Here is a 15,518-nt window from a genome sequence, read left to right on the forward strand (position 1 = left end):
CTTAGGATGGGATGGTTAGAATGAGCCAAACAAGAGCTCATTGCTGGAACAGCGAGGTTTCTGTATCTATCACAGGAAGGTGCCAAAGGATTAAAAAGAAAACGGACGGACATTTGGGTTGTTGGAAAACTGGGAAAGTACTGCTCAGCCGCCGTGGGTTATTGTCAGTAGCTTCCTGAGCTGAGGGCTAAATGTTCTGGAAGCTTCCAGAGAAGACACAAGACGACATGCTTACCAGTGCCGGGCGGAGTCTTTGGGGAGGGCGTGGTTTTGGCTGGAATCCTGGTGGCATTGGCTGTGCCCTTCTGGCCTGGAGGAGCAGTTCCCCTGGGGGTGGCAATCTTTGTTCCAGTTTTCCCATCAGCCCCCTGTAAATCAAATCAGGGCAAAGCAGTTTTCACCTAGGGGAAAGTGATTGTCACTGAGGAGAGGCCAGCTCCGTTTCCCTCCTCAGACAGGAAGGAGGGAAGGCAGGAGGTGGCCCTCTGCCTCTTGGATGGCCTGCAGCCCCGCCTACATGCCCAGCAGCCCAGATCCCATTTCCTCTCAGAGGAATTGTTTGTGACAAAGCTTTTGGGGCTATGGTCAGAGTCATCATCCACTCGGTGTGGCCCTGGGAGATCTGTCCCCGAGGACATGGCTTTACCAACTCGAGTGATGGCTGTGTTTTCCAGAAGGCCTGGAGACACCATTTGTCGAACCTAACCAAGAATGCTAGACAGTGCTAGGTCCTGTTCTTTTGTTGTCTTCCTCATGAGCCATGGGTGTTTGGGTGGGGGTGTCTCTGGGGCTACTGAGCTGTGTGAAGAGCCCTTGGTGGTAAACACAGGGGGATGGGAACCAAAGCCAGCACAGGCAGTCTGCTGATTGTGGGCCTACAGACGACCCATACACATAACATGAGCTTGGGTTGATGGTCCCTGAAGGAGAGAGCTGTCATGGTGGGAGGGAGGGCTAGGATGACCTGGGGCATTTCCAGTTACCATAGGAACTGGGTCAGGGAACCTACCTAGAGACCTTCACACTAGGCTGCCCCAGGTGTCTCAGGGGTGGAGAGAGAGAGAGGGGGGTGGAGAGTGCAGAGCCCCCATCCCCTTCTCCCCTGGTCAACAAGCACCATGGAACCTGCCTGGCACTTCCCTGTCGGCTGTTTCTCTGGTGAAAATGCACATTTGAACAGCACAGCTGGGCAGCCTGGTTCTGACAGGTGTTTCCTTACCTTGAGTTTCATCTCCTTTGATGCAGAACTGGCAGTTCGGGGTGTGACAGGAGAGGCGTGTTTAGGAGAGGTGGCTGGCTCAGGGCACACGGCAGGGCTGGAGGGTTTGATCAAAGGGTCTGAGCTACCAGGAGTGGGGCGTTTGGGGCTAAGGCAGGGCCTATGGTTCAGGGTTTTAGCACAGGAAGGTGTGGATGTCTTAAATATAAACATAAATAGAATCAAAAGAAAAGTCAGCACATGGGGGAGAGAAATAAACTGAAAAAAAAAATAAAGACAGTGACCGAACATAAAGAGAGCAGGCGATGGTTTAAAGCAGCGATCCCCACAGTGCGGGGTACTTCATCAACCCTTCTGATCCTCAAGAAAGGGAAGCAGCCGTCTTCCCCCACCATGGGGTTAGCTGTCTGTCAGCTAGACACGTGTGCCCCAATGCTGACACGTGGCAAACATGGCTAAATTGCATATGACAGAAATTTTCCAAGAGAGGACGAAAGGTGGGACGTGGTTCTCGAATGTTCTTTCTCTAGCCATTGGCACTTGTGCTCCTTACTTTGGAGACCACTGGTTCAAAGAAGCTTTGCACTCAGTAAGTCCTTGGAGATGACTGAGACTACAGTTGTCGTAAGAAAGAACTTAACACGGCATGGGTCTGAAGGTTCCCCATTTCCTGCTCAACTCTTCAAAGACCTCTAGGCCCACTATAGTCTAGACTGGCCACCTCCACCATACCACAGAACACTGACAGCTTAATGGGGACTGTTCTGGCCTCAAATCTTAGGGATTTGGACATCAATTAGGTTATTCAGGCATACACACACACGCATGCACGCACGCACGCACGCACGTACACGTCCCTAATCTTCATGTTACCTAGTGAATCCTAATCTGGCCACAGTTAACTATGAAACACATTCCACCTATGGAAAGAGCCAGCATCTGGACACTCTGAGCCCTTGAGTGGGGGCCCCTGACACCCACAATTTGTCCTAACTGCTTGTGGAAATGCTGACTGTGAAATGTGGCCTAGAAGAGGAGGGCCTGAGGCCAGATCTTAGGGAATAAAAAGCTAAATGGCTAATGGAGTCAGGACTATAGAGCAGGGACCTGACCAGAAAGTTCCCTTGCTTTCTCCAGCTTGCTTCTGTTATGAATGCATAGACACATATGTGAATGAATGCACAGATGCATGAGCAAATGATAACGTGGATGAATGCATGCATCCTTGAGGTGGGTTTCCTGCCCCTTGTCCCAGCACTAAATGTCACCAGGACTGACAAGCAGCTATGGCTCCCACTTGAAAGCATCCCCTGGTGGATAGCAGGGCTCTCTTAGGTCTCTGAAGGATGCTCAGCTGCCTCATGGGTCAAGGTCTGTGAGATAGGGGAACCCTGATTTACACAGGACAGGCACTTTAGGGAGTAACCCTCAACCCAAGCTACCAAACTCTAGAGTCATCTTTGCATGTGGAGACTCCTAGCAGGGTTCTTGCACAGACTACAATCCAGATGTGCCAGGCAGTGTTGTGTGTGTATTTATTTACACTGGGGGGGGGGATTGGACCCAGAGCTTTGTACTTATTTGTCCATATGTTCTTAAGCTAAATCTCCAGCCCTTTGTTTTGTTTTGTCAGTTATGTGGCTCGAACTGTTCCTGAGCTCTAGGCTAGTGCTCTACCACTTTGAGTCACATCTCCACTTCTGGTTTTTGAGTGGTTAATTAGAAATAAGAATCTCACAAGGATTTTCCTATTCAGGCAGGCTTGGAACTGCAAACCTCAGATTTCAGCTCCTTGAGTAGCTAGAATTATAGTCAGGAGTCACCAAGGCCAAGCTCCAGCTCCCACCCCTCACTCCCTCCTCATACAAGTTTTTGAGACAGGGTCTTGCTACTACCTTTCCCAAACTGTCCTGGACCTCAGGATTCCCCTGTCTGCACCCCCCCCTAGTATCTGGAATCACATATGTGTGCTAACCATATCTACTTTTCCAATTGAGTATTATCATTTGAAGCTCTGGCAATCAAACCCAGGGCCTTGTGAATGCTAGGAGGTACATTCTTACCCTGTTCCAGGCTCATTTTATTTTAATTCACTTACTTTTAATCTTTAGCTATTAATGCCAGTACTGAGACTTGAACTCAGAGTCTCACTCACTCTCTCACTTAACTTTTTCACTCACGGTTGGCATACTATCATTTGAGCTACAACTTTATTTCTGGTTATCTGGTGGTTATTTGGAGGAAAGAGTCTCTTATCCAGGCTGCCTTTGCACCATGATTCCCAGAGTAGCTAGGATTACAGCCATCTGTGCCTGACTTTCCAGGTATCATTTAGACTGGACATTTTATATTCCTTAAATGTTCCACAAAAGATACCACTGTGCAGTTTCAGGAGAATTTTCTCAGACACAAAGTCACTAAGGGGGTCTCATATCACCTCTTCTATAAAGCTACCCCACAGGGGTCTACTATGCCAACCCACACTTCTCCACTCTGTGTTCAAGACAAGGATCAGGTTTCTTCCTCCAATACCCTTTCAAGCCCAGGCCAGCCTCACAGACGGCTCTACAACAACCAAGCCAGCTAGGATTCTGCTTGGACTAGGCTTTGTCTGTGCTGTTCCCCACCTTGGCATTCATGTCCCTGCATGCCAGCCTCATCTATGTTCTCTTCCCTGCCTCACTCCTGGCTCTACTTTTTTTTTTTTGCTAGTTCTGGGGCTTGAACTCAAGGCTTGGGCACTGTCCTTGGGCTTTCTCAAGGCTAGTGCTCTTACCACTTGAGCCACAGCACCACTTCCAGCCTTTTATGTGTGTGTGTAGTACCAAAGAATCAAACCTAGGGCTTCATGCATGCTAGGCAAGCACTCTACCACACTCCAGGCTGGAGATCACTTCCTTGCTCAATGCTCTCTCAGCTCCTACATGTATTTTTTTTTGTATTTTTACCTGTATCCTAAATAGATAGATGTATGCTGGGTCTGTAGTGACAAGTGGAAGATGTATGTGCAAGCCTAAATTTATTGCAGAACGTTTCAAGCACACCTCATTCGAATGTTGTGAGGGAATGGCAGGGGTTCATTAGTGGAGGACTACCCTTTCCTGATGCTATTATTAAAATTGATAAATGCTGCATTCCCCCCACCCCAAAAAAGCTTGCAAAAAAACCCACAATGGCCTTGAAATGACAGCTGTGTCCTGGTGACAAATACTCTGCATACGTTCTGTAGGAGAGGACACTCAACATAGAACTAGTGAACTTGGCCAGCATTCACTCTTCAAGATCCAGTCCACTTACCTTTGCTTTCTTGTCATCATTTCCAGTCCCATCTTTGCCTTTACTGACCATGCGAGCTGATAGAAAAATACAAAACAAGACTGCATGTTACAATCTCGTGGGCACAGCTCCAGCAAGAGCCAACTGTACTTCAGGGCTGGTCAGGCTGGCTTTTGTGGAAACCAAAGTGATTTTTCTTTGCCTTCAAACCTGCTGGGCCTCACTTGGTTAGTATCACACAGCACACTGGGGCCATTGCTTAGAGCAATCTGGCAAGAGGGGGCAGCGGGTGGTGAGGGGGGGGACATGCAGAGGGGATGCAGTGGCCACAGAGGCACGTGTGGACACCAGGCTGTCACAGGCTATCTCCCTGCCTCTTGCCAAGGTCAATGCCACCTCGGCACAGCCAACCTGACTTGGAAGAGTATTGAAAGGCCCCAAGGGCATGGCTTGGAGCCACGCCCACCAGGTTCCCTTCTTGCTGGATCCCAGGACCAGAGTGGGAGATTTGTGTACATCCCTTAGCCACGCGTGGCCTTGATTTCCCATGGGGCTCCGCTTAGAAACCAGGGCCCAGATGCCTCACTGGGGCCACCCACCCCTGATTCTTCTGCTCCAGACCTCCAGTTTGTAAGTGGTCTTAGTGTTCACCTTCCCGTCCTGGGAGGGACGTTATCATCTGTACCCTGCCCCCCCAAACTGCCCCTATGAGTGGAGATCTTACCATGAGTCCAAGATGTGTTCAGATGAGCCTATCCAACCCCACTCTGCCCCCGCCCTGGGGGCAGGTGAGGGAGAGGTGTGGCCACTGTATAGAGGCCTCTAAGGAGGTTAATCTGGCCTTTCCCTCCTGCAGGTCACTGGTGGTCATGGACTGCTACCATCTTGGTTTCAACATGCTATTTATTCTGTCTGCCCCGAGGCCACTCAGTCTCTCAGGACTCTAGGCTGCAGCTACAGATTGGATTTCTAGAGAACTCAGCATGTCTTCTCTCGCCTGGAGGACTTCTAGTGTAACTGTGCAAAGACTTACTTGGCGGGGCTGCTTATGGATGAGCTCTGCACCTCCCACACTGGGTCAGGAAACTGAAGGGGACACCCAGGAATTGGAACTGCAACAGGAGCCCCCTGAGTAACCCCATCTGGCATGCTTTTTCCTTTGCTCAAGTTAACTTGTATTATGTGTGTCACCATAACAGCACCTGCAGGGACATCTCCTGATGGAAAAGGAGACACGACAAGCAAGCCCTCTTCCAGGGGATGCTACCATTTGCAAATACAGCTGGGAAATCTATCCTGGGCATCCTTCCTAGATGGTTACAGTTCACATTTACATACTAAGGGGGCTGACAAGTCCTGCACCAGCAAAGCTGGTTGAACTTCGCTGGTTCTGTTTTTCTAGACTCATTGGATCATGGAGCTCTTCCGCTGCTGGACACACTATCGATGTCTGATGGGTTGGGATGGAAACAGAACCTCACTTGAGGAAACACTGTAGGAAAACACTAAGTCATAGTCATTTGTCTCTTATTGTTATGGAATTTAAAATAGGACATGGAATTTTTTTTCCCTACTCCTAGGGTTTGAACTCAGAGCCTGGGCACTGTCCCTGAGCTGCTTCTTCTTCTTCTTTTTTTTTTTTTTTTTTGCCAGTTCTTGTGCAGGAACTCAGGGTCTGAGCACTGAGCCACAGCACCACTTCCAGCTTTTTTCTATGTATGTGGTATGGAGGAATCGAACCCCGGTCTTCGTGCATGCTGGGCAAGCACTCTACCACTAGGCTAGACTCTCAGCCCTGAGCTTCTTTTTTTTGCTCAAGGTTAGAACTCCATCATTTGAGCCACAGTACCACTTCCAGTTTATTTATCTATTTTTCTGTTTAAGTGGTACTGAGGAATCAAACCCAGGGCTTCATGCATGCTAGGCCAGTCAGAATTTTTTTTTCTTCCTAACTTAGAAAAAAAATGTGCCAGTTCCTGAGGCTTGAACTTAGGGACTAAGCCCTATTCCTGGGCTATTTCTTTTTTTCTTTTTTTTTTTTTGTCAGTCCTGGGGCTTGAACTCAGGGCTTTGGCACTGTCCTTAGACACTTTTTGTTCAAGGCTAGCACTCTGCCACTTGAGCCACAGCACCATCTCTGACGTTTTCTGTGTATGTGGTTCTGGGGATTTGAACCCAAGGATTCATGCATGTTAGGCGAGCACTCTACCACTAGACCACGCTCCCAGCTCACCTAACTTTTTTTTTAAGGATCGTAACCTTGAACCTCTTGCATCAGTCACCTGAGTATTTTTATCTTAAAAATTTCCCCTTAATACTAGGGTTTGAACTCAAGACTGCATATTGGCTTTCTTGCTTGGCTAGTGCTCTACCGGGAAAGCTATACCTCTAGTCACCCTTTGGGGATGTAGTCTCATGGACATTTTTCTTTTTGGCCTACACTGGCTTTAAACCATGATCCTCTAGAGCTCAGCTTTTTGAGTCAGTGGTATCCAACCCCATTGTTTTTCTTCTGCCATTCTTGGGGCTTGAACGCAAGGCCTGGACACTGTCCCTGAGCTTCTTTGTGCTCAAGGCTAGTGCTCTACTACTTGAGCCACCGTGCCACTTCCAGCTTTTTCTGGGTAGTTTATTGGATATTAAGAGTCTCACGGACTTTTCTGCTCCAGCTGGTTTTGAACTGTGATCCTTGATCTTAGCCTCCTGAGTAGCTAGGATTAGAGGCATGAGTTAACAGTGCCTGGATCCAGCTCCCTCTCAAAAAACTAAACACAGCTTCTCTTATTTACAATGTATCAAATGTCCTGCATAAGTCCAATCTAGTATCAATTTACCACCTTGAAACCGAGGAGCACCAAGTTCTGAGGTCTGCAAATAACCTAAAGCACTGTGTTTTAAACTATTAGTGCACCTGCCTGGAAGGTGGCTGTAACCACACTCCAGGTGGGCGAGATTTGGCCGGGTGAGACAGCACAGTGACCTCTATCTCTGCCAGGGAGGAGAGCACACTAGACCAGACAGCTGTTTCCCACTCACTGTCTCTTCCACAAGCTGGTGGGCCATGGGCTTCCACTGGCCTCTTGCTTCTCTCCAAGGCTGTGTGTGTGTAGCATGCTGACCAGAGCAGCAAAAGACAGGCCCTGGTGCCTTTCTGGCAGGAAAGGTCATGCCCTTCTCCAAGGCACCATGGGGCTCTGTGTGCCTGGACTCAGAACTGGCCCCCATCACTTACTGAGGACGACCTTAGGCGGGTTATGTTTGCCTCTCTAAGCCTTAGTTCCCTCATCTACAAAGTAGGGCTAATTGGCTCTGGACTATGGCCTGTTATGGTATCTTGAAATGATGGGCAGCTATTATCCTTTTTGTGGAGGGTGACCACCAACCTCCTGTGGCTGGTGGACCACGGTGCCACATCAAGTAACCAGAGAACCAAATTGGGCACAAGCACAGGCTGGGGGGGGGGGGAGAGGGGACTGGTGGTGACATGCAGAATGGCCAGCCACAAGCGTGAGAGGAGAGGAGCAGGGGACTGGGGAGAGAGCAGTGGTGGCCCAGGTGTTCAGTTTAGTGCCTGATCCCGAGCCTGGACTTGAAGGAGCTGAGGAGGACCAAAGCTCAGTGGCAGGGCCTGCAGCTTGGGTGGCACAGGAAGGTGCCGGGGGAGGGGCAAGAGAGCTCAAAACACAGACCTTTGAGTTGAGGGACCCGGCTGACAGGCCTCCCTGGCAGGCTAGCTGCAGGCTGCTTCTTAGATGGTTCCAGAAGGCCAGCCTCTTTTGTGGCCTCTCCCACTGAGAGGCTCTGGGCCTCTTGCTCCTGTCCAGGGGCCCCCAGAAGTGTAGGCCCTTCCAAATCCAGTTGGGCCTGCGCCTGCTCCTTCTGCACGTTGGCTTTGATTTCCACGTGGAACGTGAACTCGGGGACAGCCTCAGGCTCTCCCGAGGTAGGCCCCGTGCAGGGCCCGTCGGGTGACAAGGCTGGGGTCTCTGTAGAAACTTTGGAGAGGAAATCGACAGGGAGTGGGATGGCACCCTCAGATGGCCAACCAAGGACACCAGTGGCCCCACTGGAGACCACCGGGGGGGATGGCCCGCCAGGGGCAGGTGAGGCCTGGGAGGTAATGGAGTCCTGGGGCGATGACTCATCAATGTCACGGTCTTCATCCAGCGCCTCCTCGCCACCCAGCCTCTCTTTGCCCCAGACCCCCTTCAAAGCCAGCGCCTCCTGGCTCTTGTCTCCCCAGGGCTGGTGTTGCAGCAGCTCAGAGCTTGGGTAGCTTGGCTCTGTGTCCTCAGGTCCTATCCCTGAAGGCAGGTGTGTGGCCACTCTGAGACCTTGAGGTAGGAAGGAGGTGCCAGGCAGGTCAGGAATGTGTTGGAGGCTCAGACCTGGGACCCCTGGATCCGATGCCTGGCCTTCATGGCACTCTGGCTCCCTGAGCAGGTTTTCCTGGACCATCTCGACTCTCTTAGGCTCTATATGGAGACATTCAGGGACAGAGGGCTTCAAAGCAGCCCAACCTTCCCTGGCTTGGTCTCCACACTCTGGTCCCCACTCCTGGGGGGCCTGCTCAGGGACCCCCGATGAGGGAGGTGCTGGGCAGGTAGGCTGTTGAGGAAGGTGCATGGTGGCTGGGATGGGAGCCTCTGATTGTTGCTCACCCAGAGGCAGCACTGAGGCCACAGGAACTTCTCCACCATGTCCAGGCTGGACTTGAACACTAAGCCCCTCGGCCAGGAGCCTCTTAGCTCCCTCTACTGTCCTGGAACCCTCACTTCCTCTGGGTTTAAAGAGGCAGCAGGGGCAAAAATTAGCAATGGTGAAGTAATTTTTTTTGGGGGGGGGAGGTGATATTGGGGTTTGAATTCAGGGCTTTTCCCTTGCTACCCGCGTGCCCTACCCCCTTGAGCCAAGCCAAGCCACAGCCCTTCAGTTTTCGTTATTTTTCAGATAGGGTCTCAAGCTTTTGCCTGAACTAGCCTCAGACCACAATTCTCCTACCTCTAACATTTACATAGATGGGATGGCAACCAGAGACAAATGTGTTCAACTTACTGGTGGAATTGCATTTTCATGAACTTTTTGCCCAGGCTGGCCTTAAATTGCAATCCTCCCAATCTGCACTCACTGAGAAGTTGGGATTATAGGTGTGAGCCACTGACTCAACAGGAATGTCATTCTTGCTATAAGAAAAGAATATTCAAATTGCATCTCAAGTCGTCTTAACAACCACAAGGCAGGCCCCAGTCCCGGGACTATCAACTTGCTTTTGTTTGCTTGGAATGAAAACTCTCCTGTCCATCTTGAATGGAGACCTGGATGAAATTACCCCTCTCTAGGACTCAGTTTTTTCATCCATAAAAGCGGGCTTGCAGCTGGGAGTTTGGCCTAGTGTAGAGTGCTTGCCTAGCATGCACGAAGACCCAGGTTCAATTCCTTAGTACCACATACTTAGAAAAAGCCAGAAGTGGTGCTGAGGCTCAAGTGGTAGAGTTCTAGCCTTGAGAAAAATCCAAGGACAGTGCTCAGGCCCTGAGCTTAAGCCCAGGACTGGCAAAAACAAACAAACAAACAAACAAACAAAAAAACCAGCCTCGGGCCTGGTGACCTTCTAGGTCCCTTTGGTGTGGGCATTTCCCCTCTGCTTACCAACAGACCTTTGCAGGGGCACCAACACATCAGTATCTCTTGTGAGCCCACCAAGGGTCCTCTGTCCCCTCCCTCGCTCACGGCTCCCCCTGCTGGCAGTCACCAGTTGGAATCACAAACCAGCTGGCTTCAAGCCCGTGTTCTGACAAACTAGGAAAAGATCAAGCCTTTATTAACAGATCTCCCATAAGATGCCTATACTTGGAAGCACACTAACACCTGCCAAGAGCTCAGGGTCCAGTATTCTAACTGGGCACCTACTACATGGTTCATCAATTCACCAGTCAGTGGTACACTCCGTTTTTTTTGTTTGTTTGTTTTTTCTGGTTCACTCATGTGATATTCATGTGAATCCTTTTTATAGCATCTGACTATGCATTCACAAAGGAAAAGTTATGCTCTTTGGTTCTTTTTTTTTTCCTGCCAGTCCTGGGTCTTGAGCTCAGGGCCTGAGCACTGTCCTTGAACTCTACCACTTGAGCCACAGAACCACTTCTGGCTTTTTTTATTTTCTGTGTATGTGGTACCAAGGAATCAAACCCCGGTCTTCATGCATGTTAGGCAAGCACTCTACCACTAGGCCAAACTCCCTGCTCCTCTGGTTCTTTTATTTATTTATTTATTTATTTTTGGCCAGTCCTGGGCTTGGGCTCAGGGCCTGAGCTTTGTTCTTGGGTTTTTTCAAGGTTAGAGCTCTACCACTTGAGCCACAGCACTAGTTCTAGCATTTTTTCTACATATGTGGTATGGAGGAATTGAACCCGGGTCTTTGTGCATGCTAGGCAAGCACTCTACCACTAGTCCAAACTCACGGCCCCTCTTGTTCTTTTAATAAGCAACGTCTCTATTTTTAAAAGGCTGTCTCTTCTTTATGTTGTTGTTGGCTGTGGGATTGAACTCAGGACCTGCTCCCTGTCTTTGAGCTCTTTCACTCAAGGCTAGTGAGCTACCACTTTGAGCCACAGCTCTATTTCCTGTTTTCTGGTGGTTCAATGGCAATTAGATTCTTATGGACTTTTCTGCCTTGGTTGGCTTTGAACCATTATCCTAAGATGTCAGCCTCCTGAGTAGCTAGACTTACAGGCATGAGCCACTAGTGCCCAGCTAATCTCAACTCTTTGAACATCCCACCTAGTCCTAATAGATCATGAATTACCCACATAGATCTCTAGCTTTCCTCTGAGCAAACTGACAATCCCAAAGGAATTAGAAAAGTAAGAGAGGAGAATGGGGGAGGACACATGTGCACCCATATATGTGTGAGCACTGACACATGGGGTAACTCATGGGTCGTACTTCTGCCCCCCACTGGGATCAGTGTGGCTGCACACTGGCCCACTGAAAGAGACTCAGCTCCACCCTCAGTATGGACTGCTCCTAGCACTGGATGCCAGCCACACAGCTGGTGTCAGGAAAATGGGCTGCTTTCTGTTCCTCAAAGGGCTCCAGGTACTTTATTGAGGTCCTTGGTCAAATTCTAGGAAGGACAACCCAAAAGCCAGAAAGTCAGCACAGGCCAAAGCTGACGCTAAGCGCGAGCATCAAGACTTCTTCTCAATGGACAAGGTCAGAGGCTGGCCATTGTGTCACCTACAGGCAAGGTCTCCACAGTCCCCTGGACAATGCTCCCCAACAATAGCTCTTGACTGGGATGTTCTGGATTCTGACATACTCGGAGACTACAAAAGACTCCCCCAAGACCTGTCCCCCCAAACATGAATCATGCAGAGACTTTGGAGTCATCTGTTCAGGCTTGTGCAGTAGTGTGTGAGGAAGGATGAGGAGCACAGCACACAGCAGCTGAGGTGCTGAAGGGAGGAGCTAGCTCAGAGCCTACTGCATTCCCTGAGCTTCCTGAATTGATGCATAAATATTAAACATGGTGGTCATGGGCGGGGCGGGGGTGGTAGGAGGGAGAGTCCAAGAAAAGGGTATCTAATAAACAGAGTCCAGATAAACTTTCCTGGTCCTCTTTAGTGTGCAGGCTCATTTAAAGGAGGAAGGTCTGCTCCTGGGGGTGAGCTGGATATGGAGGAGGCCCTTACAAACCTGAGTCCTAACAAATGGTGGATCGATTCTGGGTCAACTTTCCATCTCTTACAAAAACAGACTCCTGAGCCTTTTGGGGGAAGAAAGAGCCCTGTAAGCCATGGTCTGTTCTACAAATTGACAGAACAAATTCAGATCCACTGCTTTGTATGAAAACAATTGATAATTTCTGTGGGTTGGACTGTACAAAAGCTAAAAGAAGAAGAGAGCTGGGGGTGTGGCTCAGGGTAGGCCAGAAGCCTCTAAGAGCAAGATTGTACAGGTATCACCAAGGCAATGTCCCCTAAAACCAGACAGAATCACTAAGGTGGGATGTATCCTCCCACCTTTCGTAAAATCTAGAAGCTTCCACATTATACAGCAGACTCTAGTTCATTTATCCAGAAAAATGATAAAAACAACAATAACAACAAAACCTCCCACAAAGTCTTAACTATGTCAGGGTCTTATTTTCTCAAGTTACTGCTCTAGAATTTAAAAATAAGTTCTTTTTTTGTTGTTGTTTTTCTCTTCTTGTTGGTTGTGGGGCTTGAACTCAGAGCCTGGGCACTGTTCCTGAACTCTTTCACTCAAGTCTAGCGCTCTACCACTTTGAGGCTCAGCACCACTTTGGTTTACTGATGCCTAATGAGATCGGAGAGGCCCAGACTTTCCTACGGGGGCTGGCTCTGAACCACAAGCCTCAGATCTCAGACTCCGGAGTGGCTAGGATTACAAGCTCAAGCCACTGATGTCCAGTGAAAGCTGCTCTTCTTGAACACAGTGGTTTCGTTTGTGAGAAAGAAATCAGAGATCTGAAGGCTGCCCCAAAGAAAACTCAAAAATAAAAGCTTGATGATGAAGGGGGGAGGCCGAGGGCAAGCTTTCGGAGCCTATTTTCAGGAGAGCTGACCAGCATTCTCCATGGCTGGAGTGGGCAAGGTTGGCTACTTTCAGGAGACAGAGTGACTCAGGAAAGATGGGTGACCCCGTGGAGGCTCTTGCCATATCTAAGTAACCCACCTTTAATGAGAACCATGTTCCTCAAGTCTCCTGAGTTTGGGCACAAGAGCCCAGGTCACAGCTCTATTGTCCTACAGGCAGAACCCCGCTGGGGACTCCCATCCCTCTCTTCCTGACCCTCAAGTATGGCATCAGTTTGGGGTCACTGACCTTGAGTCACATGTCCAGCAGCTTGATCCTCCAGGTTTGGGGTGTCTCCGATGCCTGCTTCTTCAGCTGCTCCGACATAGGAAAGGGAGAGAAGATAAGCACATGGTTACTGCTTGCTGGGACCCAAGCTTTCCGTGTCTTCATCTTTTCTGAGACCTGTGGAGAAGGTGGTTCCTAAGAGGGTCAGTGCTGTAGTTGCTCTTCAGGTGCAGGGGCGGGGATGAGGGGGATGATATGAGTTCCTGAAACAGAAACCACAGCACCACTTCCCTTACAGGTGACGAGGGCCTCGGAGAGAGGAGCTTTCAGCTAGGTGCTAGTGGCTCACACCTGTGATCCTAGCTACCCAGGAGGTGGAGATCTGAGGATCACAGTTCAAAGTCAGCCTGGGCAGGAAAGTCCATGAGACTCTCATCTCTACTTAAACAGCAAGCTCTGCTAAGTAAAAAAGCTTAGAGACAGTGCCCAGGCCCAGAATTCAAGTCCCACAACTAGTAGGAACAAACAAACAATGAGTGGGGGAGGAACAGAAAGGAAGAAAGGGAGGGAGGGAAGAAGGGAAGAAATAAAAAAGCAAGAAAAAGCTTTTCCACGAAGACCCCAAAATGGAGGAGGTAGGAGGAAGCATTTCTGCGAGCTACAGGAGGTCAGAGGCTCTAGGGAAGCTGTCGTGGGAGGTATGAGGCAGAGGGTTCAAGTAGTTGTGGTGCACACCTGGCACTGCCACTGGACCTTTCTGAGCCTGTTTCCTCATCTGAAGCTCCAAGGGGATGATGTGGATTTGTCTCCAGGAAGAAGGCAGGGACAATAAGAGCTCTGACTTGGCACTGGTGGCTCACGCCGACAATCCTAGCTACTCAGAAGGCTGAGATCTGAGATTGTGGTTCAAAGCCAGTCGGGGCAGGAAAGTCCATGAGACTCTCATCTCCAATTAACTACCAAAAATCCAGAAGCAGATCTCTGACTCAAGGGGTAGAGCACTAGCCTTGATCACAAAAGCTTAGAGACAGCATTCAGGCCCTGGGCTCAAGCACCAGGAGTGGTACAAAGAAAGAGAGAACAAGAGAGTGAGAAGAGAGTGAGGGAGTAAAAGAACGTGTGTGTGTGTGTGTGTGTGTGTGTGTGTGTGTGTGTGTGTGTGTGTGATATAGGGGAGGGGGACTCTGCAAGAATATTTAGCACAGGGGCCTGGCATAAGTACATAAGTAGCTCTCCAAAGACATATCCCTCTTACAAATCATCCAGGATGGGTGAACAGCTTTTAGGGGATCTTGAGCTCTGGTTGAGAAAGCTGTCACCCCAAACAAAGAGGCTGAGAAAAGCTTCTGACTATATCAATAGGCCACAAATCAATAAGTGCTCATACCTAGAAGACAGCAGAAGTTAGGGTAGAGCACATGCAATCATCCTGGAGAAGAGTTTGTAAAGTACTGACCTAGAATTACCAGCTGGCTGGTCCAGCAGCCTGTCTCCCAGACTAGTATTGCTGTCTCTGCACCTGACACCAACATGTCAGTCTGGCCTGCCAAGGACAGCAACAAGAGATTTGGAGTTGCTGAATAGCTACCAGTGGCCTTATTAATAGCCAATCTACTGGCTATCCCATGGCAGCTATGGTGGGGCTGGGAAGGGCACTGGGCTCAGGACCGCCCCTCCATGAGGTCATCATCACACACTGCATCTCCAAACCTGCCTCTGTGCTGCCCACGAGGTCTAATGGTGACAGCTCATTGTCAGGTGACATGCTATTAGATAAGCCCTGAGCCAATCATCCAGGAGGCAGAGTTTGCCAGTATGGGTTTTGGACAAGACTGTGGAAGTGGAAGACAGACTCAGAGGGACAGAGGTCCAGCTACATGTCCAAGGACTTGACCCTAGGAGAGTCCACAAGATGGGGCTGTGACATTTGGCCTTGGTGTGAGGCAGAGCTGGGGGTTGCCAACATCTCTGACCCTAGCAGGTGAGGAGCTCAGAAAAACTCAAGGTGGGACTGGCACAGCAGTGCTGGTGTCCTGTGACAAATGGCCTCTCACATCCCTGGGGAGTATTTTCAAGGAGGCAAGGGTTCCTCAGAGGGGCAGCTATGGTTCAGCCCCTGCCAGACGTCAACGGCCATCTTCATGGAAACAGCAAGATGCAGCAAAGCAGGGTACTAAATCTACACACAGTCCAC

At 49.7% G+C, this 15,518-nt stretch overlaps 1 protein-coding gene across 7 annotated transcripts in view; it reads right to left on the minus strand.

Annotated features, from left to right (window-relative positions):
* The window catches only part of Mapt (microtubule associated protein tau), a 94,404-nt gene that overhangs the window by 24,554 nt on the left and 54,332 nt on the right, over positions 1-15,518 (minus strand). For 6 of the 7 annotated variants that reach the window (XM_090350012.1, XM_090350011.1, XM_090350009.1 and 3 more), the window contains 3 exons: positions 13,346-13,411; positions 4,517-4,572; positions 236-368 (listed from right to left, as the gene is read on the minus strand). In XM_090350012.1, coding sequence (XP_090206138.1) covers positions 236-368; positions 4,517-4,572; positions 13,346-13,411 — 255 coding nt within the window. Of the gene's footprint in view, positions 1-235; positions 369-1,219; positions 1,418-4,516; positions 4,573-8,184; positions 8,971-13,345; positions 13,412-15,518 lie in introns of all 7 variants that reach the window. The other variant, XM_090350013.1, reaches the window with a different exon arrangement.

Source organism: Megascapheus bottae, chromosome 17, assembly GCF_031878675.1.
Source record: "Megascapheus bottae isolate mThoBot1 chromosome 17, mThoBot2.hap1, whole genome shotgun sequence".
In the NCBI taxonomy this organism is placed as follows: domain Eukaryota; kingdom Metazoa; phylum Chordata; class Mammalia; order Rodentia; family Geomyidae; genus Megascapheus; species Megascapheus bottae.